The sequence below is a fragment of the Capricornis sumatraensis genome, chromosome 8 (genome assembly GCF_032405125.1).
Source record: "Capricornis sumatraensis isolate serow.1 chromosome 8, serow.2, whole genome shotgun sequence".
NCBI classification, from domain to species: domain Eukaryota; kingdom Metazoa; phylum Chordata; class Mammalia; order Artiodactyla; family Bovidae; genus Capricornis; species Capricornis sumatraensis.
Genome location: NC_091076.1, coordinates 75,520,686 through 75,547,075, shown reverse-complemented (window position 1 = coordinate 75,547,075; position 26,390 = coordinate 75,520,686). Strand labels below are relative to the sequence as shown.

The following is a 26,390-nucleotide window of genomic DNA, read 5'->3' as shown; positions in this document are numbered from 1 at the left end:
TGATGTGCATCTTTATGGTATAAACTTGTAAGCATCTCTAATAATTTTCCTAAGATAAACTCCTGAACATAAAATTCCCAGAGTCAAGGGGTGTGAGAGAATTTCAGGTTACAGTTTCTATGAGTAAACAGGTCTCGAAAAAGGCCGTGCCAGTTTCATCCCTCTAGGATAACTAAGAGGAGTCAGTTTCCTTCCTGGTTTCCCTCATGATGTATGCACCCCACATGTCTCTGGACCCAGCTGGGAAGTCACCACCTTCCCCTTGCCCACATGTGGTGCTGAGCCAGGATTGTGAGGCTTGTGGGGAATCTAACTCAGGGCTCCTGATTCTAGAAAAGCTTGTTTCCAAAAGGCCTGACCACCCACTCCGATGAAGACCCTCATTTATCTGACTGGTCTGGGAGTGAAAGCCAGGCCTCTGTGAGTGGAGGGAGTCCTCACTACTGCATGATCGACATCAGAAGGGGCTCCTTGGCATCTTTACATTCTGGGCCACCTGCTGAGGGGTGGGGGAGATGGGCTCTTCCTAACTCTTCCATCTTCACTTGGAAAGAAAGGAGAAAGTCACTTGAGTTTACTTTGTACGCACATGGACACCCTGGCAACTGAATGAAAATTTACCAACTTCAGTCCTGTGCTGAGGCCTTTGTAAGTCTGTCCTCTGAACTCCAGAACATCAAAGGGTAGTGAGCCCCAGCTTCTCCCAGGCTCATTTCCCATCTACAGAGGGTTTTCACAGCCCTCACCCTACTTGACCCTCAGCACTCACATAGCATAGGAGAAAGAACTTGAGTGATGTGTTTGGAAGATCCTGAACTTGAACTCAGGTCTTCTGACTCGAAACCTAGGCCTTTTTCTGTGCCCCCTTGAGTTGGTACTGCCATGTGATGAGTGACAGAAGGAAATGCAAGAAAAAATGGCAGTCGAGCTGCCTATACACTCTGCTTTCTTCTCAGGCCCAACTCAAAACTACGCCCAGAGAACACAGTTCTGTAGCCTGACCCTCAGCACCCTCATTCACAAGCTCTCTAGGCTCAGTGCACACTGCTCCATGATACCTGAGCTTGCCAAGCAGGGCTTCTGGGAGTTTTCAGTCACGCAACCGTTTCCTTTTCATGGGCTCTGTCCAGCAGGGTCCTCTGTGCCTTTGTCCTGCTGGGTCCACTATCCTTTGCCACTACCTAGGCCTACCTTGGAGAAGGAGATGGCACCCCACTCCAGTACTCTTGCCTGGAAAATCTCATGGACGGAGGAGCCTGGTAGGCTGCAGTCCATGGGGTCACTAAGAGTCGGACACGTCTAAGCGACTTCACTTTCACTTTCATGCATTGGAGAAGGAAATGGCAACTCACTCCAGTGTTCTTGCCTGGAGAATCCCAGGGACGGGGGAGCCTGATGGGCTGCCATCTGTGGGGTCACACAGAGTCAGACACGACTGAAGCGACTTAGCAGCAGCAGCAGGCCTACCTAAGACGCCACTACTCCATCTTCGCAGAACGTCCTCTCCCCTCCCACCATCCCCAGGCCCCTGTTCCCCCAAGATCTCTTCCTGGTGAGTTCCAGCCAGTGGTGTCCCCTGTCCTGTAGGCCTCCTGCTCACCTGTGCTACATTCTGAGAGACACTCTATCATTCCCCCATGGTATCCTTGGTGCCAGCCCTGCCTCTCGAGCTTGAGAAATAATCAATTACATTTATAAACAAATTTAGAGCACTTGGTTCTTGCTGAGCACTTTGGGTCAGCATAGAGGATACCAAGAAGAACCAGCAAAGCACTGAGGGCAGGACCAGGGCCAGCAAGGGCTCAGGGACCTGGGTCTCCAAAGCCTAGCTAGGAGACCTCTCACCCAGTCAGCTTCCCATGAAGTGATGACTCTCCCCCAGCCGAGTTTCTTACCATGGAGGCGAAGATGGGCAGGAACAGGGTGGTGGTGGCCACGTTGCTTGTGCACTCAGTGAGCACAGCAATGAGTGAGGACATGATCAAGGTGATGGCTGTCGGGGACACAGTGTGCAAGGGCTCCATCTGCTTCCCCATCCATTCTGACAGCCCTGAAGCCTGGGAAGCACAGGGAGGGCGGTCACCCCAGGGCTACTGGCTCACAGTTCCTCCAGAGCCCGGAGGGACCTTCATCTCTCTCCGAGGAGCTCCAACCAGACTTCACTTCCAATTCTCTTTCTCTGAATACCTACTGCACCATAGGTGCTGTCATCCATGCCCGCAGTTTCAATCTCCAACCTCACTCTGCTGTCTCTGAAATCTGTATCTCCATCCCAGCTGGTCTACTGTCTGGATTTTCACCCAGATGTCCCAGGAGCATGTCAGGCTCAACACGACCCAACCTGAATTCACCCTCTCTAGCCCAGAATCTGCTCCCCCTGGGCTCCCCAGCTCAGTGACTAGACTCACCTAACCTAGAAGCCTGTCCAACCTAGAAGGCTAAGGAGTCATCTTGGGGTCTCTCTCCCCCTTATTCTTTATGCCTGGTGACCATGTCACCCAAAACATCTCAAGTCCATCATCTCCTCTCAGTCTCCCACAGTTCTTGAAGCTCAACAGAATGATTTGAGCCAGAAACTGGGGAATTTATATTTGGGGCTTTAGGCTGAGAATAGATTGTCCAGGGAGAGAATGAAAAGTGAACAGATAAGAGGCTAAAGATAGAACCTTCGGGAACACTCATATTTATCAGAGAATAGAGGAAAAGTCAGCGTAGCAGGCAGAGCAGGAACAGCTAGAGTTAAAAGTAGGAGAGAATGATGTCTTGGGGACGAAAAGAGGAAAGAGTTTCAAAGAGGAGAGAGTGGTCCATGGAGTCCAGTGTTCTGAGCCTGTGTTAGATGAAGGCTATACAGCATCTGCTGGGTCTCCCACAAGCCCCGCCCTTCTTAGGCCTCCATTCCAGACATCCCAAGAGATTTTTCCTAAGTGTAGATCTGACCAAGTCACTCTCTGGCTTCAACCCTTCAGTAGCTGCCACCACTTTCAGAATAAAGTCCACACTCCTTATCTTGATCCTCAGTGAAGCCGTTTCTGGAGGTAACACCAGCCTTATTATCTTCTGCTGTTCTTCAGCTAGATTATTTCACACTTACTTCTTTACTCGTGTGTCACTTCTTTCTGAAATGCTCTTCCAGATATGCCCCCCACCTAGGATGGGAAATCCTCAAAAACAGAGACTGCATCTCAGTCTCCTCTGTAATTCCTGTGCCTGACCTAGCATAGACTTAGTTAGAAGGTTTGATGACGAATGAATGAGAGATAAATAGATGGATGGATGAGTGGACGGAGAAGTGACTAAATGGATGGATATGTTCATAAAAAAAAAAAAAAAGAAACAGTTATGAACCCACTACTTGCCAGGCTGTCCTAGACACTGAGCAAACAGCAATAGTAAGATAGACCAAGTTTATCTATAACATTCTATTCCCAGATGGATGGACAGATGGATGAAGGACAGCAGCACCAAGGCAGCTCGTCCCCTCCCCCTCTAGCTCATTTCTCCCCTATTAGGGAAGGAGAGAGGGAAGAAAGTTGCATTTTGGAAGGTATTTTCTTCCAACTGCTGTTCTTTCCTCCCAATGTCACTCCATACCTAGCTAGAGAAAAAATTTCTAAATGGCAACTGTATCAACAAAAGAGGTCAGCAGGTAGATGAAGCAAAGGAAATGGTGAAACTATTCACAACGAGTTGAAAGAAAGATTTGCCTTGAATAAATCAAAGCAGAGATCATTATTCCCACAGCCCCCCAGGAGACTTCCCAGCGTCCCCCGCCTCTCTTGGCTAACCACGATTGTTCACTCATCTCTGAAATCAATCAGAGAGCACTCTCTCTGTTCCAGGTACTACGCATGATGCAGGGTTTGCAGATGACAAGACAGAGGCACTGTCCTCCTGAAATGTGCAATTACGCGGAGGAGACAAAGAAACACAGAGGCAGAGCCCTGGGTTGCTGGGAAGGAGGGGTGCAGAGGCTCTCAGCTGCCCTCCCGGTGAAGGAAGAGGCCCTAGGCAGCCCCCCACCCTGTCCCCGCCCCGGCAGTGGAGAAGTTACCTCGCATCCTTTAGCCACAGCGAAGCCGCCCCCCAGGAGAAGCACGATCCCCCAGGGCACTTTCTCCTGGGCCACCTTCCAATTCAGCAGTGGGGGTGGATAGAATGGAGTTTTCCTTTCTGAGAAGAGACAATAAAAACACACACATACATTAGGAATTCCAGTGGTGGTCCAGTGGTCAGGACCCTGCGCTTTCACTGCTGATGGCCATAGGTTCAATCCCTGGTCGGGAAACTAAGATTCCACAAGCCACATGGCACAGCCAAAAAAAAAAAAATCACACACAACCCAGAGCAGCATTAGCAAGCAAAAGAGATAAAAGTGATCTCATCAAGGGGGCATAAAAGCCGACAAGGACAATGAGTACCATCTCATAGCTGTAAATCAGCTAAAATTTACAGTAATCACTACATCGACTGCTGGTAAAGACATGATATATTAAAGCTATGCTCTGGTAGCGTTATAAATTGGTACAGCCTGTTTGAAAAGCAGTCTCCCAATACATTTTAAAAGCCTTTAAGACATATATACTCTTTTACCCCAGCAACATCACTGCTAGAAATTTTTCCTAAAGAAGAAACACCCTCAAAGAAAAAGCTATATATACAAAAGCATTCATTTATAATAATGAAACATTCAAAATAGCCAGAATGCTCCATAACAGGGGAATGGTTACAGCCCCCTGATACAATATAATGCCATAATTAAGAAAATAAATTTGAAGACTGCAACAGTAACAGGAAATGTTTATAGAATAACTACAAACAAAAACATGAAAACAAAATCCAACAGAGAAAAGAGATTGAAGTATGTTTTGATTATAGCTATATAATATCTATATGCATATTAACAAAGACTGGGAGGGAGAGAGAAACCCCCCAAATACTGATGGCATCATGGGAAATCCCTTTCTGTTCCTCTTATAAAATAAACAAGATTTCAAATGCTTAAAAAGCAAAAGAAGAGGTCTTGCACTAAACAATATCCAGGGAAGTCTTGGAAAACACCCCCCCGCCACCCCCAGACTCTGTAATCTAGCCAGGCCTTTGCTACAGGGTGAGGTTTTCTCCCTCCTGGGCCCAGAGAACCTCATGGAGACCCTTTGCTGCCAGGGCCCCAGCCCTGATGAGTGGGAGGCCAGGACAGGAGCCTTACCTTCCTCAGTCTGGCTGCAGAAGTTGAACTTGGGCCTCTGTGAAGGCATGACGAATAGCAAGATGGCCACAAAGATGGCCACAGTGGCATCGGAGGCGTACCTGGGCAGGGACAAGCACATAGGATTAGCCCAGCTTGGCTGGAGTACCAGTCACAGAGCGAAACTGCTCTGTGTCTGAATGTTCCTACGTGAGGAAGCTGGCTCCTCTGAGAAAGAAAACTGATACTTCGGGACTTTGCTGGTGGTCCAGTGGCTAAGACTCTGTGCTCCCAATGCAGGGGGCCTGGGTTCAATCCCTGGTTGGGGAACTAGATCCCACATGCTGCAACTAAAGCCAAATAAATAAATAATAAAAATGAGAAGAAAGAAGAAAGGAAAGAAAGAAAATTGATACTGCAAAGGCCAAGATCAGGGGTGCTGAGATAGACTGAATCCAGGCTGGAAACCAAGATGCCTACATTCTTGGCCTGGCTCTGCCACCATCTTTGAGTGACCCTGAGCAACTCATGTCCCTCTCAGCCTGTGTTGCTCTGTAGGTGAACTTTGTGCGCTCTTCTCAACCAGATTTTCTGGATTCTGGGGTCACCAGGGTGACCACAAGGACTCGGGCTACCCCAAGCAGACCTTCAGAATGAAATAAGGCACTAATAGGTGGCTATCTCTCAGACATCTTCCGCCTTTTCTAGGATATGCATGGTCTCAACTTTTCTTCCTTTCTGACCACATGACTTAGCCAGAAGAGAAACTCCATATCTCCCTCTTGCCAAGTCTCTTTCTAAAGAAGCTCCTGGACCCTGGATGTGTGTCTTCAGAGGGACTCATCCGAATCTGGAGAAAGATAAGAAAGGAAAGACGGCAGAACAGAGACTGGGAAACCGGAGCAATGGGAGCCCCAGCCCTCGCCCAGTGAACTTCTATCACAGCCTGGCTGCTCTGAGGGACCACAAGAACACATCTGTGAGCTTGTCGGGAAGACTGGTGAGACAAAAGCAAGTCTGGAAACCAACAGAGCATTCAAGAACTGGACGGCGGAAAAGGAGGAGAGCCACGGAAGGTGCTGCGGGAGGAGCCACTTACCTTGTCTTTCCCTCTGCCCAGGCGATCGACACCCAGCCGGGCATGAAGCCAGGGTCCCGGGTGAACCAGAGGCCAACCAGCAGAAAGAAGCAGAGCAGGACGTTGATCTCAGCGAAGGAAAGGGGCCCCAGCTTCCTGTACTCTGCCCACAGCACCTCGTGGGCAGACTTCTCCTCGTTCTTCTTTTCCAGGCTGCAGCCCCAGGACAGACTAGAGGAGGCAAAGATGACAGGGCGGGGGAGCGTGTTGGTTGGCCCGGGACCGTCACCAGGGGGCCCTGAGCAAGTCCCTCCCCACTCCACATCTCTGTCATCTGCCCACTCGACTTCACAGGACGTAGTGGCAAAGTCTGTTTTGTGTGCCCAGCATATGCCCCAGGATGCCCCCAGAACTGGAGGGTCCCTCCAGAGGAAGCCTGAGAAGGCACAAGTCGGATGGCCAGTCTAGATGGAGACTCAGGAAGAGAGGATGGCCAGGAGGGTGGGAGACTGAGCGAAATGAAGTGGGGATGGACAGGAGCAGAGGGGGCAGAAACAAGCAGAGTTGAAGCCACCACTGGCAAGGGCGTCCTGGCCGGTACCAGTCGCCTAGAGGCCAGCTGCTGCCATTATCTAGGGGACGCTGAGAAATATGGAACCAGCTCGCGGTGGAGCCAAGGCACCCTCACAAGCTCCCTGTCTTCCTTCTCCCACCGCGGCCTGGAGCTGCTTTCAATGGTACTGGCATGCCAGTCCTCATCATCAGGTGGCTCTGGAGGACACAAGGAACAAGGACAGGTCCCAGCAGCCTGGGTCAGGCAGGAGTAAGGTGGGTGCTTACATTCCAAGGAGCTGAGGCGTAGGATTAGGGACCCAGCAGACTCTGGGGGCTGGAAGTGAGTGTGACTAAGGCAGGGGGAGAAACCAGCCAGGTCCTGCTCTTGGATGGGCTCCCAAGGGACAAGGGCCCATTGGCTAACACACCTGCCCAGGGCACCCTGCAGCACATCTCCCTGGGGAGGATACCTAGCCTTGGGGAGAGCTGACTCACTGGAACAGACCCTGACGCTGGGAAATATTGAGGGCAGGAGGAGAAGGGGGCAGTAGAGGGTAAGATGGTTGGATGGCATCACTGACTCAATGGACATGAGTCTGAGCAAACTCCGGGAGATGGTGAAGGACGGGAAGCCTGGCGTGCTGCAGTCCATGGGGTCACAAAGAGTTAGATGCGCCTGAGCGACCAGCAACAGAAGTCTTGGGGAGGGACTGGCTGGGGCCCCTGGCACACAGAATGCCGACCCTGAGGAATCCATCAGCCTGAAGGTGGTGGCAAGGCCAAGCTGATTGTCCCTAGAGAGACGTCCCTTCTGGGAGTCCTTCCTGGACCCTGAGTCAGGCTTGCAGGGAGCACAGGAGTTGCGGGACAGGTGCCGAGGCGCCGAATCCTGGAGCCAGGGGAGAACGCAAACCGCCTTCAGGAGGGTGCGAGCCAGCCCGGGGATGCGGCGTGGCCTGGAGCAGGGGCCCAGGGATGTCTGGGCACATCCTCCTGGTGCTCAGGGGTAGGAAAGGGCACGACGAGGGCGGGGCTGGGAACCCAGGTCTATACAGCCCGCCAGGACCTCTGCTTTGGACAAGAGGCCAGGCCGTTTGTCCCCAGGGTCACCCACCAGGGACACCTTCTAGATCATCCAGCAGGGGGATGGCTCCGCTGGGGTGGGAGGGGGCCTCTCTGTCCTCGCCCCCGTGGCATGAGAGTCTGTGTTCTACCTGCCACCAGTCTATCGCCTCCTGTAGTTCCCAAGACTCTGGGGCAGGGCCGGAAGCTGCAGGCTTCCAGAACAGGAAAAGGGGGGACTCTGGTAGCTGCCCAGCTCTTTTCTGATGCTGGCGACACATCCTGACAACACAGCGGCTGCAGACTCTGGGGCAGCATCGTATATTCAGTTGTCCAGTGCTGGCCCTGCCATAGAGGTGCCGCCAGGCCTTCAGGTCCCTCTGAGGCTAAGCATTCCACGCTTATCTTTGGATTAATCCACCTGGTGACCTCTGGGCTGGCGTGAGAGAAAGGTGGATCCAGCCTTCCTGTGGGATTCCTGGGGGCTGGGTAGGTGCACAGTATTCTTCTGCAGTAGAATGGCCTTCCTCGAGATGCTGATGAACGGGGTAGACAGGCTGATGAAGAGGCCAAGGGGCCCCGAGCCCTGGAAGGGGTCCGGAGAACCCTCCTCCCTGACTCAGAGTTTAGCCTGATGAGGAGGGCTGGGTGTAAGCCAGCAATAATATCCCACGAGTCCTGAGGGGTCCTGGGGTGGACCTCCTTGGCTGGACGTGGCCTAGGAAGCTGCCCATAAACTCTGGAAGATCCATTTTATCTGAATCAGGCTGGAGGGAATGACCCCAACATTGCTCTCCATGACCAACCAGATAAGGATTCAAGCTGGGCAGCCAGGCGCCTAAGGGAGCAGCTTCCCTTTCACGAGGGGGTCGGAACACGGGGTGGGGTGGGGATGTGACGGAGGCCTGAGTGTACCTTTATCTTTTTATTACAGCTGCTCTGATTATGGATAGAATTTTTGTTTTGCTCTAATTTTCAAGACAATTCCTCCTTTGGAAGAAAACTTAACCAAAATGCCCCCCTTTCCCCATTAACTCACAGGTTTTCGTGGGCATCTTTGCCTTTCATCTCTGAAGTCTCCACTCTCCTGCCACAGAGGCCTGTTTTTCATCGGAGCTCAAGCTCCCTGTGAATCAAGGCACAGAGCACGCGGCTCACGGAGATAAGCCCGTGCCTTTAAAAATGACAGCAACAGGGACTTCCCTGGTGGTCCAGGGGCTGAGACTCTGCGCTCTCGATGCAGGGGGCCCTGGTTTCACCCCTGGTCAGGGAACTAGATTGCGCACACCCCTATGAAGATCCCATATGCCGCAGCAGAGATCGAACAATCCCAAGTGCCGTAACTAACACCGGGGGCAGTCAAATAAATAAAAATAAATTTTTAAAAAATTAAAAATGACAACAACATTTTGAGGTGTTTGTGAGCCATGCGTCATGGTTTCTGTGCACAGCCTGGCTGCTGTCAAGGTTGACCTTGGTGAACCATGCCTGTGTGCTGGGAACCAGAAGGTAAACTTTGCAGAAGTGCCGTGCTTCTGGGAACATTGTGAGCGTTCAGTAAATCTGGGCTTGGATTGATTGGGACACTCTCAGGCCGTCTGCCGTGACCTGTCCTAAAAGACACTTGCGGCCAAGTGGAAGTCCGTCCAGTTCTACACCAAGAACAAGCGCTCGTTAATTGCTTTGACTTGCTTTCAATGGCATACCTGTTCCTTCTCCCTGGGCTGGGCACTGGGCGGGTGCGGGGGTCAGAGAGGACTTACCCGCAGGCCACAGAGGAGCTTGCGGTGGGGGGAGGCACTGGAGCATGACTGCAGGTGCCAGGGGTTGGGGCAGAGCCTAGAGTGTCCAGGGAGGCCTGGAGCAGCGAGCAAGCTAGCAATCATCAGAATCGGAATGGCAGGGGGCAGGGTGGGGGGAAGCTGGGAAAGGAGTTGCCGAGGAAGAAAGGAGTTGCCGAGGAAGAAACGTTCTAACTGGCCTTGAAGATAGAGGAGGTTGGAAGGGAGGAAGGCAGGGAATGGCATTCCGGGGAGAGGGAACAGCACGTGCGAAGGCATGGGGAGCCACAGGAGTGGCAGGAAATGGAGGGCAAGCCAGCAGGAGATGGGGCTGCTGAGAAATGGTCAGAACCGGACAGGAAGCGCTCTCCAGACTCAGCTGCCGAGCCAGAGGGGTTTCCTGCAGGACCCAGCACACTACACAGACCCACTACGGTGTCACCATCTCAGACTTACTCGAATCTCATGTACATGAAGCGGAGCCACAACCAGGAGAGCAGGAGCATGATCAGCATGTTGGGGAAGGCGAATCCGAACCAGGAGGCGAAGTTCACGACGTCTTTGCTGTCCGGAAACAACCTGATGGGAGCAGCGCCAGTCCCATGGCCAGTCTCCACCAGATGCTGGCCCGGGAGAGTGGGCAGGCCGGGCCCTCTGGACAGAGGCTGAGCTACAGCTGGGCCCCGAGAGGTGGCCTGAAGCAGGGGCCCCAGAACATAGCCACGCACAAGACAAGCCTGAGGTGTGACCAACCGGCCCTCCTAGGGGTCCACACCTGGCTGAGAAGCGCGTGAAAAGCAAGGTCCTTCAGTCCAGAAGAATACACCTTTGTATACACATAACTGGCCAATAGCTCCAGGGGGTCCACAGATTCCTCAGAATCACCTAGTGGGTGTGGGCTTTCACAAGAGAAGGGTCCCCTTAAAAGATCAGATCTCAAAAGCTTCCCAGGGTGGAATCAGACAATGTTTCCTGGGGGCTGGAAGAGGGTCACTTCCACCCCCAGCCCCAGGCACTGATCCATTTAGCCCAAGAGTGAAGTGGCATAGAGCTTCCCTGCTGGCTCAGCAGTAAAGAATCCACCTGCCAATGCAGGAGGCATGGGTTCGATCCCTGGGTCAGGGAGATCCCCTGTAGGAGGAAATGGCAACCCACTCCAGTATTCTTGCCTGGGAAATCCTATGGCCTAAGGAGCCTGGTGGGCTACAGTCCATGGGGTTGCAAAGAGTCGGACACGACTGGTCAACTAAACAACAACATAGCCACAGAGTTTTTCTCACTCAGCGCAGACAGGCAGCTTTGCCCAGAGGAGCTCTGGGGAGAAGCATAAGGCTGTCATTACAGAAAACACTTGCAGAAGCAAAGCGGTCTGCTTGTTCCATCTCAAGTGTCCACCCTGCCAGGCTTCAGGCCTGCCCTTCCCACCTCCAAGCCGCCCTCCCCACCCCTGTCCAGGGTGCTTGTCTGCACAGGATGGGCACCACCATACTTCTGTTCCTTCTCTCTGACCCTACTGTGATTTGTACTTAAATTCATTAACACATTTACATGACCCATCAGAACTCTCCAGGCATCTGCTACCCTCAGTTGCCCTCGAGTATCCCACTGGCAGGCCCCAGGACCCTCTCACTTCTGTGACCCCAGCCTCACAAGACCAGGCACAGAACTGAGTGAGTGAGTGAGCCGGTGAGGCACCAGCTGACCTAACTGCTAACCTCCCCCAACGTCATAGGACCATCATCATTAAACAGCAAGGTCGTGAACCAGCTTTGAGGGGAGTATCTTTAGAGGTGTCTGTTTTCTCTAAGTTTTAACCAAGGACCCTGCTTGTTGGACTATGTTGTCGTTTCCCATGACTGGCTCTGGGTTCAATCCACATTCCCCTTCTGAGCAAGAATCCTGAGCCCGGGAAAGAAAGGTGGGACTTGGCCCAGAGCGAAAAGCAACCCTGTCTGTGGACATCAGCTCCCCCGCTGTGGGGTCCTGAGCGTGTGCAGGGAGGCTGGGCCACAGAGGCTGAAGGCAGCCCATCCTCCCTGCTCTGACATGTCCCCCAAGCCCCGGGGCCCAGCTGAAGCAGAGGCAGCGGTGGGTGGGCCCCTCCAGCCCCGTCCCTCTCACCCTGTTACTGTCCCCAGAGTCATGGCCGGCGACTCACTCTTGCATCTGGCCCAGGAGCACCACGTTGGGTCCCGTCCCAGTCAGGGTGGCGGTGCCTCCGATGCTGGCCGAGTAACATATGCACAGGGTCATGGCCTTGCACACGTTCTTCCTGTTGACCTCCTGCTGCTTCACAGAGGGACCTTCCAAAGTCGCTTGGTTGCCTGCGGTGGGCACACCGCCATGAGCTGAGCCAGCCCAGCTCCAGCTCCAGCTCCCGACCCAGCTGCTGACTTGAGGCTCTGGGCACACCAGCTCTGCTGGCTCTTCCCCCAGGTTTTCCTTCCTCAGCCTCAAGCCCCAGGCTGTGGTCTGACCCCACCTGCCACCCACGGTCACGTCCCACGGCTCCTCAATGACTTGTGCAAAAACTCAGCAGCTTCAGACACACTCCTTTCTTTCCTGCCTCCTTGCTCTCACTCAAGATGTTCCCTTCATCTGGAGGGAGTAGGGGCAGGGGGTAGTCCCAATCCATCTCAGATGTCCTCTCCTCCTAGCAAGGCCTCTCCCTTTTTGGCACTTCCTCCGTGTCTGGTTTATGGCATTCTGGGGCCTCTCTCAAGTCAGATGAACTGACCGAGGGGCCTCTTGAGCCCACCCCACCAGGCTCTGTGAATCCGTAGTACGAGGGTGTCTGCTTCATCTCTGCAGGCCAGGACCTGCCCCAGGGTCTGGCCATCAGCACAGGCCCTGAGAGGCCATGTGGGGCCTAGGGATGAACGATGCAGAGGAAAGACACTGGCACTCTGACTTCCTTGAGCTCAGTGTCCAGCAGGGAAGCCAAGGTGTGACTACCAACCCCAAAACCTGTGGGAATAGAGTGGCAGAGGGACTTGGCTCGTTCAGAGGAGGCCTCCCTAAGGATGAGTAGGGGTAGAAAGGATTCCAGGGCATCCAGTAGGTGCTCAAAAGTTACCCAAATGAATAATCACATCAACATGTATTGACTTCTGTGATGGAAGGAACAGATGTGGGGGGAACTTGCTGTAAGCTCCATGAAAAGATGGAACTTTTATACACTAATCACATTCCTAAAAGTTAGGAAAAAGGCATTTCAAAGTATTTCTCTATGTGCTTGTGAAAAAAGAGGGCTCCAGGAAGCAGGGAGGTGGCTCAAGTTTTTGGAAACAGAGGAGAGGACTGCCCTGGCCAGGGGCTCACCTGGCAGCTTGCCGGCCTTGCCCTTTTCTGCCAGCTCCAGGGTCCCCAGGCTGGCCTCGGTGGCTGCACTCGTGGCCTCCATCTGCTGCAGCACGGCCTCCACGATGGGCACCATCATGGCCGTGGTGGCCGTGTTGCTGATCCACATGGAGAGAAAGGCCGTGGCGCCCATAAAGCCCAGCATCAGCCTGCAGAGGAGGGGCAGAGAGGAAAGCCAAAGAATTCCCCACCCCCAGCCACCCCCAACCCCTAGGGAACTAGGTCCTGCCCCCTGCAGAGACTCCAGGGCCCAGCACCAGGGTGCAGAGGCCTGTTTGGGACTGGATAGTCTAGGAGTGATGCTGTGTTAATACCTCCCTCCCGACCTCCCTCCCTCTGCCACTCTCCACAAACATTACTGACGTCCACTCTGCTGGCTACTGGGTCACCACGGGGCCTCAGCTCCCATCGTGGCTCTAGGAAGCTCACGCTCCAGCAAGGGAAGCACAGGCATGCAGTTGGCGCCAGCACAGTGTGGAGTTGGCCCCAGCACAACCTAGGGGCGCACAAGGAACAGTCCCAGCTTCCCATTTCTACCTGGAGGATTCCCAGCCCCCCAGATCCTGCTCCTCCTGAGTTCAGAAGGCCTACATGGAGTCAGGCTTCCAGGAGGGGGAGAGCCACGAGGGGCCTGGGGAAACGGGACCTCCCTCATGGCTAACCCCTGCCCACCTTTCCACTCACACACTGTGCCCCCCTCCACTCTGCCGTGGATCAGAGCCCCAGAGAGTACTCAAAAAACATATTTCCTCCCCGTATGGCACCCCACTTTCCACCTCTGTCCCTGCTGAGTCATCTGCCTGGAAAACTCCCCTCATGGCCCTTCAGAGCCTTCAGGCAGCACCCCTTCTCTGTCGCCTCCCCACCAGTGCACACGGGGTAGGGCTGACCACACCCTCCTCCGTCTTCTCTAGGACGCTCCTCCCTGGCTGGAGCCGGAGCTGTGTCCACGTCTGCCCCATGAGCACAGAAGGTCTGATTCTTCTCCATGGGTCCCACACACTTGGCACTAGGCCAGGAGCAGAAGGCGTTCCGGGGTTGGGAAGCAGGAGGGGGTTGGCTGAATGGAACTCAACTTCTTGGTCCCCACACCCTTCTGCAGTCAGGCCCCTCCCCAGGGCCACTCATTTATTTGCCTGAAGAAGGGTCTGGGGGCTGCCCTGCACTGTGGTTTAGCCAATGTCCCTGCAGGTAGACCTCATGGCCTCATAAGTACAAAGGTTGGAAGCCAGGCTTAGAGGAGGGAGCAGTGACCGGGGGGAGCAGAGAAGCGTGAATGAACATCCTGGATGTGGTTTGGGAGCAAGACACTCCAGCACACTCCAGAATAAGGTCCCCCGCTGATGGAGAAAAGCCTCCCACTCAAAGGAGCCTCGGAACAAGAATTCGGGAGCCTGCAAGGCCTTATGTTTCTAGGCAATCAGTTCTGATGTGACCCTGAAAACCAATCACTGGAAGAGCTCGATGTCAAGAAGGGTCACAGGTCAAAGAATCACAAGCCCTTACTCAAGAGAGCTGGGGTGCCAAGGGTGCTCAGACACTGGCCTCCTGGAGGGCGGGCAGGTCTCTGCTTTCAGGGCCCAGCACTGTCCTTGACACAAGGACATTGAAGGACAGACTCACTGTGAACTAACCCACCCGCCTTCCCAGGGCTGGGCTGGGTCATGGCAGCATTTAGAAAGATGCATCCTGAGTTCCGGATTAGAGGGGACAGGGCGCCATCAGACAGGCCAGGTCCAATCCCCATGTGAAGTCAGCAGACCATTTAACCCCTCTCTGCCTCAAATTCCTCATCTACAGAACAGAACACGGGTAATGAGAATAAACCCCAACTCTCAGAAGTGTGGGAAGAGTTAGAAGCGGTGATGAATAAGTCCCTGGTATCATGCCCTGAGTACTACAGGCACCACAGGGTGTCTGCAAGATCAGCTCCATGACTTGGCGGGAATGGCCTGTGACTGGTGGGGAGACCTTGGAGAGGGGTGAGACAACTGAGTGGTGGGGGGAAGGTGAGGTGGGCAGCAGCTTTGCAGAGGGAACAGATGTGCCAGCTTTGGAGAGATGACTTTTCTACTTCCCCCTGAGCTAGGTAGTTCAGCCATCTCTTTCCTGCTTTCCCCACACAACTCCTAGGGGCATCAGGTACAGCTTGATCCAGCCTCCACCCACCTTGTCCCCTGGATCCTGCAGCCTTTCCCCCAAGGAAGTCTTCTGAACATGCAGGGACCCTTGATGAGCAGTCTCCTCTAGATTCAGAGAAACTTTACCCACTGCTGCTTACCATACACCTCCCCCCAGTTGCTCCCCTACGCCCACCATCCTTGCATCTGGCCTCCCTAGCTAAGATTGTAACATGACCCACCCAAGGGTCTGCCTGGCTGCCCTGCCCAGGTAAGACCATGGTCAGCCCTTGCCTGTGAGTCTGTGGCACACATTCCCCTCCCCAGCCCTGGGCCTAACTGCGAGAGAGAGGAGGCATAATTACTGTGCAGGCTTGGTCCCCACCCAGAGGAGCGTGCGCAGGGCAATCCTCTTGTGCAGCTTCCAGTGCTCCACGGCCACAGCCACGATGAGGCCGCCAAGGAACAGCATGTTGGTATCCTTCATGTACTGGATGCTCACCTGCAGGTGGGCACAGAGGCCGCATCAGACCCGCCCCCTGGCCACACACTACTTGGGCTCAGGGCCACCCAAGTCCCCAGAGACGGGCGAGCAGAACAGATGCTGACTTCAGGGCAGCTTGGAGTGGGGATGGAGGGTCAAGCGTACGTCCCTCTGCCAGAGGGAGCCCACAAACAGGGTATGATCTGGTCCCCCGGATCCTACACAGCTGAGAGCTGAGCTCAGAGGATGAGTCATAAGGAGAGATGCTCTGGGGCGCTCACCTGCTTAGAGTCCAAAATCTTGAAGAGTGGGAAAAGCAAGGCAGGCAGGAGGGCAGTGACAGCCAGAGGGATGACTTCTGTGCACCAGTAAACGGCCATGACGATGATGATGTAGGCACACCTGACAAACTGAAGAGACAGCCCTGAGCTCCTGCAAACTGCTGCCACCTCGCTCCCCGGCCCAGAGCACTCAGCGTGGCAGCGGGCACGCATGCCTGCGTGCTCACTCAGCATGGCAGCGGGCACACGCGCCTGCGTGCTCACTCAGCGTGGCAGCGGGCACACACGCCTGTGTGCACACTCAGCGTGGCAGCGGGCATGCGTGCCTGCATGCTCACTCAGCGTGGCAGCAGGCACACACGCCTGCGTGCTCAGTCACTCAGTCGTGTCTGACTCTTTGCAACCCCATGGACTGTAGCCCACCAGGCTCCTCCGCCCATGGGATTCTCCAGGCAAGAACACTGGAATGAGTTGCCATGTCATCTGATGTGAAAAGCCAGCTCATTGGAAAAGACCCTGAGGCTGGGAAAGATTGAGGGTAGGAGAAGAAGGCGATGACAGAGGATGAAATGGCTGGATGGTATCATCAACTCAGTGGACATGAGTTTAAGCAAGCTCTGGGAAATGGTGAAGGATAGAGAAGCCTGGCGTGCTGCAGTCCATGGGGTCATGGAGTTGGACAACCTCCAGGGGATCTTCCTGATCAAGGGATCTAACACGGGTCTCTTATGTCTCCTGCACTGGCAGCTGGGTTATTTACCACTAGCGCCACCCAGGTGCACAGCACAGCTATCTTCTAATTCGATCTTTCTACTGGCATCACTCCACACTGCTGCTTCCTTTCTTTTTTTGCAAATCAGATCGTATCACTCCTTTGTTTAAAAGCCTTTCTTTGCCTTCAGGACAGAAGCTAAATGCTCTAGCACTCTTTGGAGAACTTCTGCCCTGGAGCCGGCCCCTCCAGCCACATCTCCTTATGCCCACTTTGAGCTCCACGACCCCAGAACCATGGTGAGAACTGAGGCCGATGCCCCACCTCCTGTGGCTGCAAGACGCCCCCTTGGCCTGGAGACAGAGCTCAGGGCTCAGCTCACTGCTTCTCCTTGGGCATCTCCCCCTTCCTGCCCCTAGCCTGGGTCTGCGCCCTTCCTCTGTGCCCCTGCCTCCACCCCCAGCAAGCAGCACACTGAGTTGGCATTATTTGTTTCACCAGCACCACTCCTGACCCACCCACCCCCTCCCCCGAAGAGTGGAGTCAGCAGTGGAGGGCAAAATCCGTGTCACTCAGCATCCAACACAAGCCTGACACCCCAGGGACACTCAGCAAGTGCTGATTGGAGGAACGACTGGCACAGCATGGGCTGTGACAAACACACCTGCGCACAATCATGGTTTATCATCACCCGAGATAACGTGTGATATGCATGGAACATCGCACAAAGAGACATTCTCTGTCTGGATTGTCTTATCAGGGATAAAATACCCCAGGACACCAGCACCCCAGGACACCTCCCTACTCTGAGGCAGGGTTTCTCAACCTCAGCACTATCGATGTTTTGGGTTAGACGGTTCTCTGTTGAGGGGGAGAGGCCTGTCCTGTGCACGGCAGGGTGTGTGGGAGCACCCCAGCCTTCATCTCACTAGATGCCAGTGGCACTCTCCAGTTGTAACAACCACAAAAGGTCTCTAAACTTTGCCAGATATCCCCAAGTTGAGAAGGAGAGGGGAGTCAATGCTGGTGACACCACTGGGCTGAAGGCAGGACAACAATGTGGTTAGAAGCCCAGCCTATGACACCAGGCAGGCCTGATCAGTGATCAGTATCTGCCATTGTGTGGCCTACCTTGTCTTTGAGGTCGAGAAAGAGAGGTAGGAATGATCTGCTGCAGGGGTGGGCAGTGAGGAAGGGGTGGGCAGTGAGGGAGTGTGCTGTAAAGATTTCAAACACATTTGCTGAGTCACTAAGTCTTTTGCAACCCCGTGGTTGCAAAACCCCACCAGGCTCCTCTGCCCATGGGATTTTCCAGGCAAGAATACTGGAGTGGGTTGCCATTTCCTCCTCCAGGGATCTTCCAGACCCAGGGATCGAGCCCTTGTCGCCTGCATTGGCAGGCAGATTCTTTACCACTGAGCCACCAGGGAAGCCTCTTAAGCACAGTAATACTGTCTAAAACTCAGTCTCCTTCTTATCATCTGCTGCTGCTGCTAAGTCGCTTCAGTCGTGTCCGACTCTATGCGACCCCATAGACGGCAGCCCACCAGGCTTCCCCGTCCCTGGGATTCTCCAGGCAAGAACACTGGAGTGGGTTGCCATTTCCTTCTCCAGTGCATGAAAGTAAAAAGTGAAAGTGAAGTCGCTCAGTCGTGTCTGACTCTTAGCGACCCCACGGACTGCAGCCCACCAGGCTCCTCCGTCCATGGGATTTTCCAGGCAAGAGTGCTGGAGTGGGGTGCCATTGCCTTCTCCATACTGTTTCTCTACCTTTTTGTAAACCTACTGTTAACCTTATTATTTTACAACTCAAAATCTCTGCATAAAACCCACATGTGAAATGTCTTTTGCAATTTGGTGGGAGGAAAAGCTTTGTCTCCTACAGAGACTAATATGCTTCCTCTTTTTGAAAAGAAGAATTATGCAACTTATCCTGTGTTCTTTTTTGTCTTGGCTGCCAGGAAGCTCCGAGTCAAACTGTGTGCTCCATCATATGATAGCAATTCTCAATGTCTTTGATAAAATACTCCTCCCACTCCCAACCCTGGCCCCTCTCCCTGCTTGTTTCATGTCCTCACTTACAAATCAAGGCTTGAAGAGCACCCATTCTAAACATATGCCACATAGAAAGTGATGTTTTCATTATCTAAACGGCAGGTGACATGTGTAAGCAATTTTCCCAGACAGTTCCTGGAGGCTCCAAACGTAGCCAATAGAAAGCACACAAGACTAACTACCCACTCTTCTTCATGCTTTTATCAGAAGGCTCAGGAGATGCCCCTGAATAACGTGCTAAGTCACTTCAGTCTTCTCCGACGCTTTGTGACCCCCATGGACTGTAGCCCGCCAGGCTCCTCTGTCCATGGAATTCTCCAGGCAAGAATACTGGAGTGGGTTGCCATGCCCTCCCACAAAGTTGACCCTCCCTCTTCTAGAATGCTCCAGAGGGTAGTTGGAAGATCAGGAAAGGACAGGTGACCTTTGAGAAGCCTGAAGAGAGGCTGGCAACCGTGCAGAATGAGATGGGTTCTAATTGCAGATGGGAGCCTGAACCCCAGTGAGCTCAGAGGCTTCTCTGCAGCAGAGAGTATGACCAGAGGAGTACTTCAAGCTGAGCTCACCGTGGACAATGGGATTTAAAGGTCAGCACCCAGCACAGTACTGAGCACAAAGGGTAGCTCAATAAAAATGTTAAATGCACAACTGAAGAAAACTGTGGCTTATCATTAACCTAATTATTAAGAAGGGCATCCACGACATATTGTTTAATGGGAAAAGTATAGCTAAAAGAACATACTGTGTGTACGTTATGGGATTTGAATATATTTTCATTTTCACTTTATACTTTCCAGACATTAAAAAATTTTAATAACAATGAATGTATTGTTTATTTAATAAAAAGCAATTCAAAGAAAAAGAAAGAACCCAGAGAATGGGTAGAAAAGTGGAGGAGAGATGATGACTGGAAGGAAGCAAGGTGTAGGAGAATAAAAGAAGGAAGCCTGCAGCAGAGAGAGTTCAGGGCACCGATGGAGGGGGACTCACCCTAGGAGTCGCTACCGTCCCCTTGGATGGTGCTGCCCAGGCTGCTGAGCTCTCACAGCCTTCCCTGCCACTCTGCCCCTGACCCTGGGCTTCCTTGCAAACTTTGTGGCCCTGAGGGTGGGGGCAGGGAGCTCTTCCATGGTGACCAAAACAGAAGCTCAAAGGGAGAAAACAAGGAGACAGGGCTCCAGGCTCCCAGGCACCTGCCCCACCACCAGGCAAGAGAACGCAGGAAGACAGCCTTTGGAATGACTGTCACTGATGGCTCCCTTTCCCTTGCCTGATCCTCCCTCCCATCGTAACACACAGACACAGACACAACCTGAGCTGGGGGTCCTAGCTCAGGGTCTCCACTGTATGCTGGCGGGGTAGGGGGCGGGTGGTCTTGGTCACACTCTCCTGGAGCAGGAGGGTCAGCAAAGTGACTGTAATTAGTCCGGGGAACATTACTCGCACCAGCAGGACTCAAATCACAGCTGTCCTGCCTGATTCCCTCCCACAGCCAGTAACAGCCCCAAATCTCTTTCTGCAGAGGAAATACTGTGGATCACAGTTGATGTGGCAACTGAAGAGCCACCCTTGTTGGGCCTGCTGTCCTCAGCCCATCCAGGGTCTGTGATCAGCCTACCCAAGGGCTCCTCCCCCACCTAGGAACCAGCATGATCTCTTTTGGCCCCTACGGCCATAAAATGTCAAAACCAAGCCTCCTTGCTCCGTTGTACAGTTGAGAACATCAAGGCCCAGAGAACACAGGGGCTTGGCTAAAATCACAAGGATGGGTGAAAGGTAGAAGTCCAGTTCTCTTGAAGCCTGGCTTCCTGATACCCAGTACAATCCCACTCCTCCAGGACTGCCTTCAGAACGCCACCCAAAGAGATCCTCTGTTGCCCAAACCTGCCTGGGTTGTGGGGGGTAGGGGGAGCAGAGATTTCCTGTCTGGGCTGAGAGTGAAAGGCTGAAAGAGGGAATAAGTAAGGAGCAGCCAGCAGCCACAAAAGGTTTCAAAGGGCTCGGGCCTCTGCCAAACGGGCCTCTCACTGCCCAGCGGGGCCTGGGCCAGCGCTCCCGGCACCGCCCCCACCCTGCGGCCAAGGCCATTCATTCTCTGCTTCCTTCCCGGGAGCCCTCAGAGGCCAGGGCTCAGAACGCAGCTTCCCCGCAACCCTGGGTCGTGCCACCCAAGGCGTGAGTTCTGGGAACATGTTCTGCCTCCTGCCGCAGCCACAGCGGGCAGTGAGCAAAAGCAGGCCAACCTGACCTGCCTTTTCAGCTGGGAGCGGCAGCAGGACTCTGATTCAGCTGTGGCTTCCTAGGCTTCAGAGCTGGAAAGAAATGTGCATCATAGATAGGAAAACTGAGGCTCGAAGGAGGGCCAGAAGGGGACAAAGATAGGACTCAGGAGCCCCTGGTGGCTCCGACGGTAAAGAATCCGCCTGCAATACAGAAGACCTGGGTTCGATCCCTGGGTTGGGAAGATCCCCTGGAGGAGGGCATGACAACCTGCTCCAGTATGTTTGCCTGGAGAATCCCTATGGACCGGGGAGCCTGGCGGGCTACAGTCCAAAGGGTCACAAAGAATCGGACACGACTGAGCAACTAAGCACAGCACGGGGTCCACCAAGGTCGAGACTTTGTCCTGTCTGTCCCTGAGTGGCCTCAGAAGCCACCTACAGCTGGGAAGTCCCTAAGTGAAGAGACAGGATGCGAGAAGGAAAAGCCAAGTGCCCAAGCTCCCTGTTGGCACAGGTGGCATTTAGGGACCCTGGGGACCGGGTCATGCACCTGGGAAATTCTGAGCCTGTGGATGGGCTGTGTGGCCAAGATCTGTGCTATTTTCTAGGTTTGTGTGCTTTCCAAGACGGTTCTTGTTTCCAGGGATCTGTGAATCCCAAGATCCATGCCCCTCAGAATTCCTCGCAGGGCACCTCCCACAGCACCCGGAGCTCCAGAAGGTGCGTGCCCCCGGGGAAGTCGTGCCCGCCCGGGTATCCGTGCGCTCCACCTAATGGTCCCGGGTTTGGTGCCCCATAAGGGGCACCCGGCTCCCAGCAGCCACCATGCTGCCCAGAGACACAACTGACCTTGGCGGGCATCAGAATGATGAGTGGCAGCAGCAGGATCGGGGTGAGGAACAAGATCACGAAGGACTTGAACTTGGAGACATAGCTCAGTGCCGAGGCCATCGCGGAGAGGGAACCTGGCGGGAGAAGCGAGAGAAGGGCAGCCAGCCGTTGCACGGGCTTAAGAAGGGGCCGCGGTCCAGGGTGGGTTGGAGGGGGCGGCGGCAACTCCGCCTCCCACGACGGAGCCTCCCCTCGGCCCCGGGGGCGGGGCCATCCCCGCAAGGTCGGTGGGACAAGCCTGCCCCCAACTCTGCCTCCGGGCGGGGCCTGCGGGCTCCAGCGCTACGGGCAGGCTCTCCAGGAGGGGTCGGGTGCCCGGCACCTCCTGACTCTCCAAGCCTTTCCTGCAGTGCCTTAGACAGGCGTGCCCGAGGGCGTCCAAGCGGGAGGGATCTGTCATTCAGTCGGGGCTTAGACGTTCGGGTGGCCCCCCGACCCCCCTCTGCATCTTCGTCTGCCTTTCCTGGGCGCCGTCTGGGTCCCAGGTGAAGGTTCCCAGCGGTTTCTGAGTCTTTCAGATCCATCTCCCCAACCTCTCCCTCCTTTTCACCTGGTCACCTCTGCTCCTCACACGCCGGAGGGGTCTCCCGCAACGGCAATGACCCCCCGAGCAGCCAGCGCGGTCTGCTCCGGGGGCCTCTTCTCCTCGCCTCCCACCAACCCCACCACCCTCGTCCGGGTCACGCTCGGTTTCCCTGCCGGGAATGCGCTGCTCTGAGCACAGGACCCGTCCCCCGCGCCCACGCCCTCTCCCACCCAGCGCATCCCGGGCACTCTCCAGCGATCGCGCAGGAGGTGAGGCCCCTGTCCTCTGCTGTCCCAGCGGCTTTCGCCCTCCAGCGGATACCCGCTCAGCGGGTCCGACGCCCAGCTGGCGCTGCGTCCGCGGAAAGCCGACTGAGCCCGCCTGACCGAGCAGCTACTGTCCTTCTACAGGGAAAAGAGGGTCCAGAGAGGAAGTGACTTAACCAAGGCTGCAACGAGAATGTCGTTCATTCCCTCAGCCGCCGCCGCCTGCAGGGTACTGAGCAGCTCTTATGTTCTGAGCCCTGTTTTGTGTGCTGGAGGTACAAGGATGCAGACGCTGCCACCACCCCCAACTAGCACTTTTCTTCCTTCTCTGCCTCCCTGTCTTCTCATTCTTCAGTTCTCTTTGGAGGAGTCCTACCCCTGTTTGTGGTTTAACCATAGCCTGCTCCATAGAGATTACTATCCTCTGTCTTTAGAGGATAAGATGTCTGAAGAGGACAGAGAATGAGATGGTTGGATGGCATCACCGACTCAATGGACATAAGTTTGATCAAACTCTGGGAGACAGTGAAGAACAGGGAAGTCTAGTGTGCTGCAGCCAATGGGGTCGCAAAGACCTGGACACACTGATCCGCTGAAGAAGAGCAATCCTTGGTCTTCCACCTAGCTCTGAGGCCAGAGTCCCAGATTCTCCATACTCCCAACGTCTTCCAGTCTGGATGTGTCTCAAGCCCCTAAACTCATCACATCTTAATTCAGGTTCTCAAATCTCCTGCTGTGACCTCCACCTAAGGACAGGTATTCCCCCAAGTCCCTCCTGCCTCTATCTGCTTCTCATATACCTTCTGCTTTGTCACTCTCATTCATCTAACCCTGGCTTTCCTCCCACCCCACCCCCTGCCCCGTGCCAAGGCACTTAGCACTATTTGCACCTATTTATCTATTGGTGTGATTTTTTATTTGACGTCTATTTTATTCATCCACATATGTCCAACCAGCACCTTTCACAGTACCTGATGCAATGTGTGTTCGCAAAACTTTTTCTCTGGGATGTGTGAATGAGTCTAAGTTGTCAACAAAAAATGTCAATAGTCAACCTAAGAAAACAATGAAATTTTTATTCCAGCCAGCTGGAGGATTATGATTCAAGAAGGTCATTCAGAAAACTCTGAGCACTGCTCCATTAGAGGTCAAGTCACTTGAGTTTTTGAGACAAAGTATATTACATCAAAGTAACATGTTGATGGTTTATATAGTCCAACAAAGTAAGCTGGTTACTGTGACCACTTCCAGGATTGAAAGAGAAATGTTATCTCCTAAGGAATTATCTTGCTGGCGCCAGGAGAAAATCTCCCTCCTTCTCTTTTTTTTTGAAAGTAGGCCTTCCTCTGTCTTCTAGGGGATCTAGTTAACGTATAACAGGCTTCCCCAGTGGCTCAGTGGTAAAGAATCCACCTGCACTGGAGGAGAGGCAGATTTGATTCCTGGGTTGGGAAGATCCTCTGAAGGAGGAAATGGCAACTCACTCCAGTATTCTTGCCTGGGAAATCCCATGGACTGAGGAGTCTCGTGAGCTACAGTCCATGGGATGGCAAAACAAAAACAGTTAACGTATAATGCAGGTGTACAATGCACACTACAGGGAAGAAAGCAGTGGTTCAAATGGGCAGAGAGAGAATTTTATGTTCAAATTTTTTCCTGCCTTAAAAATAATTTTATTTCATCCAAGTAAACCACTTCCTTTCAGTGATACAACTGCTTTTGTTACCCAGCTGAACTTGAGTCCATTTGGCCAACTCTATTCTGGCCTGGAGAATTCCATGGGCTGTCTAGTCCATGGGGCTGCAAAGAGTCAGACATGACTGAGCGACCTTCACTTTTCACTTTCACCAAAGCCAATCTACTGACATTAGGTTGTGGGGAATTGTGATGTTTATTGCAGGTGCCAAGCAAGGTGATCAGGCAGCTCATGCTCAAAAAAATTCAAACTCTCCAATGACTTTCAGGGAAGAGCTTTTCAGGGCAACATTCGGGGTGAGAGTTGCAGGGGACATGACTTTCTTCTCATTGGTCGGTAATGGTGAGGCTACAGGGTGGTGTTTGGGACTCTTAATCATCAACCTTCTGGTTGTCTGTTCTAGCTGTCAGTTTTTAAAAAATGCACATTGTGAGAGTTGCAGGTTAAGTTTTATTGGGGGCAAAATGAAGACTGCAGCCTGGGGAGACAGCACCTCAAATAGCTCTGAGAAACTGCTCCAAAGAGCCAAGGGGGCAAGGTGAGTGTATATGTGGTTTTTGGTGAAGGGGAAATACATGCAGTCAAGCACATATTTTTCCAGAGAGTTTCTACTAGGCTCATGAAACCTTTGCTAGTCACAAGGAACAGTTGTCACCATGAAGGATTTTAGTGCTTTTCCAGATATGGGAAGATACAAGAATTGGGCTCATAAAATCAGTTCCTGAAAATATCTTTCTATCTGAAAATCTATCTTGCCAGTTTTGCCCCCAAGCACAGAGTGCCTCATTCTGGTCTCCACCCTCAACTCCTTTCAGGGAGTACTGAAGGCCAGCAGCTCCAGCAGCATACGACTTAATCCTTGTAGTGGTAGATAGGTAGACGGCAAGTGCCAATTTGTAGTTGACACAAACTAGACTGGGGTCTATGCTTGTGGTCAACATATATGCCCATCCTTCACCTGGTAAGAAGGGTCTTATTTCTTGCAGAACAATTCGAAGGTTTGTGTCGGACTGTATGTATATCCCTTGAAGAGGTACTAGTACTCCAGTGTTCTTGCCTGGAGCATCCCAGGGGCGGGGGAGCCTGGTGGGCTGCTGTCTACGGGGTCGCACAGAGTCGGACACGATTGAAGTGACTTAGCAGCAGCAGCAGCACTCTGTTTTGCTGCTGAGCTATTGTTTCTTGACCACTTTTCTTTTGTTTCATGTTCCCTCACTTTCCTCATTAGTATCTGCTCGAGTCTGCTCTGCGGAATTCAGGGAAGATCTAGGAGGCCAAAGCCTTTTTCTACAAATAAGAAATGGACACAAGGGGTGTGTGCGTGTGTGTGTGTGTTTTTAACCCAGGAGGGCCCCACTGGATCTTGTTTGGTTTCAATTCCCCTTTTCTTTGATTCTCCTCATATATCATGCTAAATGCCTGGCTGGATGACTCACAAACTGGAATCAAGATTGCTGGGAGAAATATTAATAACCACAGATATGCCACCCTATGCCACAGGGTGCCACAGATGATGCCATCCTAATGGCAGAAAGCAAAGATGGCCTAAAGAGCCTCTTGATGAAGGTGAAAGAAGAGAGTGAAAAAGTTGGTTTAAAACTCAGCATTCAAAATACTGAGATCGTGGCATCCAGTTCCATCACTTCATGGCAAATAGATCAGGAAAAAATGGAAACAGTGACAGATTTTTTTTTCTTGAGCTCCAAAATCGCTGTGGACACTGACTGCAGCCATAAAATTAAAAAACACTTGCTCTTTGGAAGAAAAGCTATGATAAACCTAGACAGCGCATTAAAAAGCAGAGACATCACTTTGCTGACAAAGGTCCATATATTCAAAGCTGTGGTTTTTTCAGTAGTCATGTAGGATGTGAGAGTTGGCTGAGCACCAAAGAATTGATGCTTTCCAACTGTGGTGCGGAGAAGACTCTTGAGAGTCCCTTGGACAGCAAGGAGATCAAACCAGTCAATCCTAAAGGAAATCTACCCTAAATATTCATTGGAAGGACTGATGCTGAAGCTGAAGCTCCAATATTTTGGCCACCTGAGGTGAACAGCCGACTCACTGGAAAAGACCTTGATGCTGGGAAAAATTGAAGGCAGGAGGAAAAGAT

General features: G+C 53.0%; 2 protein-coding genes across 6 annotated transcripts in view; one reads left to right on the top strand and one right to left on the bottom strand.

The window, feature by feature from the left end:
* Positions 1–21,866, bottom strand: part of SLC13A5 (solute carrier family 13 member 5) — a 30,025-nt gene extending 8,159 nt beyond the window's left edge. For 3 of the 5 annotated variants that reach the window (XR_011145214.1, XM_068978963.1, XM_068978966.1), the window contains exons 1-10: positions 21,748–21,866; positions 15,910–16,038; positions 15,510–15,646; positions 12,986–13,173; positions 11,823–11,988; positions 10,121–10,243; positions 6,288–6,497; positions 5,210–5,310; positions 4,055–4,173; positions 1,896–2,057 (exon numbers count right to left, since the gene is read on the bottom strand). Coding sequence is in view for 4 of the 5 variants with exons in the window: in XM_068978963.1 (XP_068835064.1) it covers positions 1,896–2,057; positions 4,055–4,173; positions 5,210–5,310; positions 6,288–6,497; positions 10,121–10,243; positions 11,823–11,988; positions 12,986–13,173; positions 15,510–15,646; positions 15,910–16,038; positions 21,748–21,849 (1,437 nt within the window). In the remaining variant the exon portion in view is untranslated. The remainder of the gene's footprint in view (positions 1–1,895; positions 2,058–4,054; positions 4,174–5,209; positions 5,311–6,287; positions 6,498–10,120; positions 10,244–11,822; positions 11,989–12,985; positions 13,174–15,509; positions 15,647–15,909; positions 16,039–21,747) is intronic. The other 2 variants (XM_068978964.1, XM_068978965.1) reach the window with 2 other exon arrangements.
* The window catches only part of C8H17orf100 (chromosome 8 C17orf100 homolog), a 68,355-nt gene that overhangs the window by 26,770 nt on the left and 15,195 nt on the right, over positions 1–26,390 (top strand). The gene's annotated exons all lie outside the window — the stretch shown is intronic.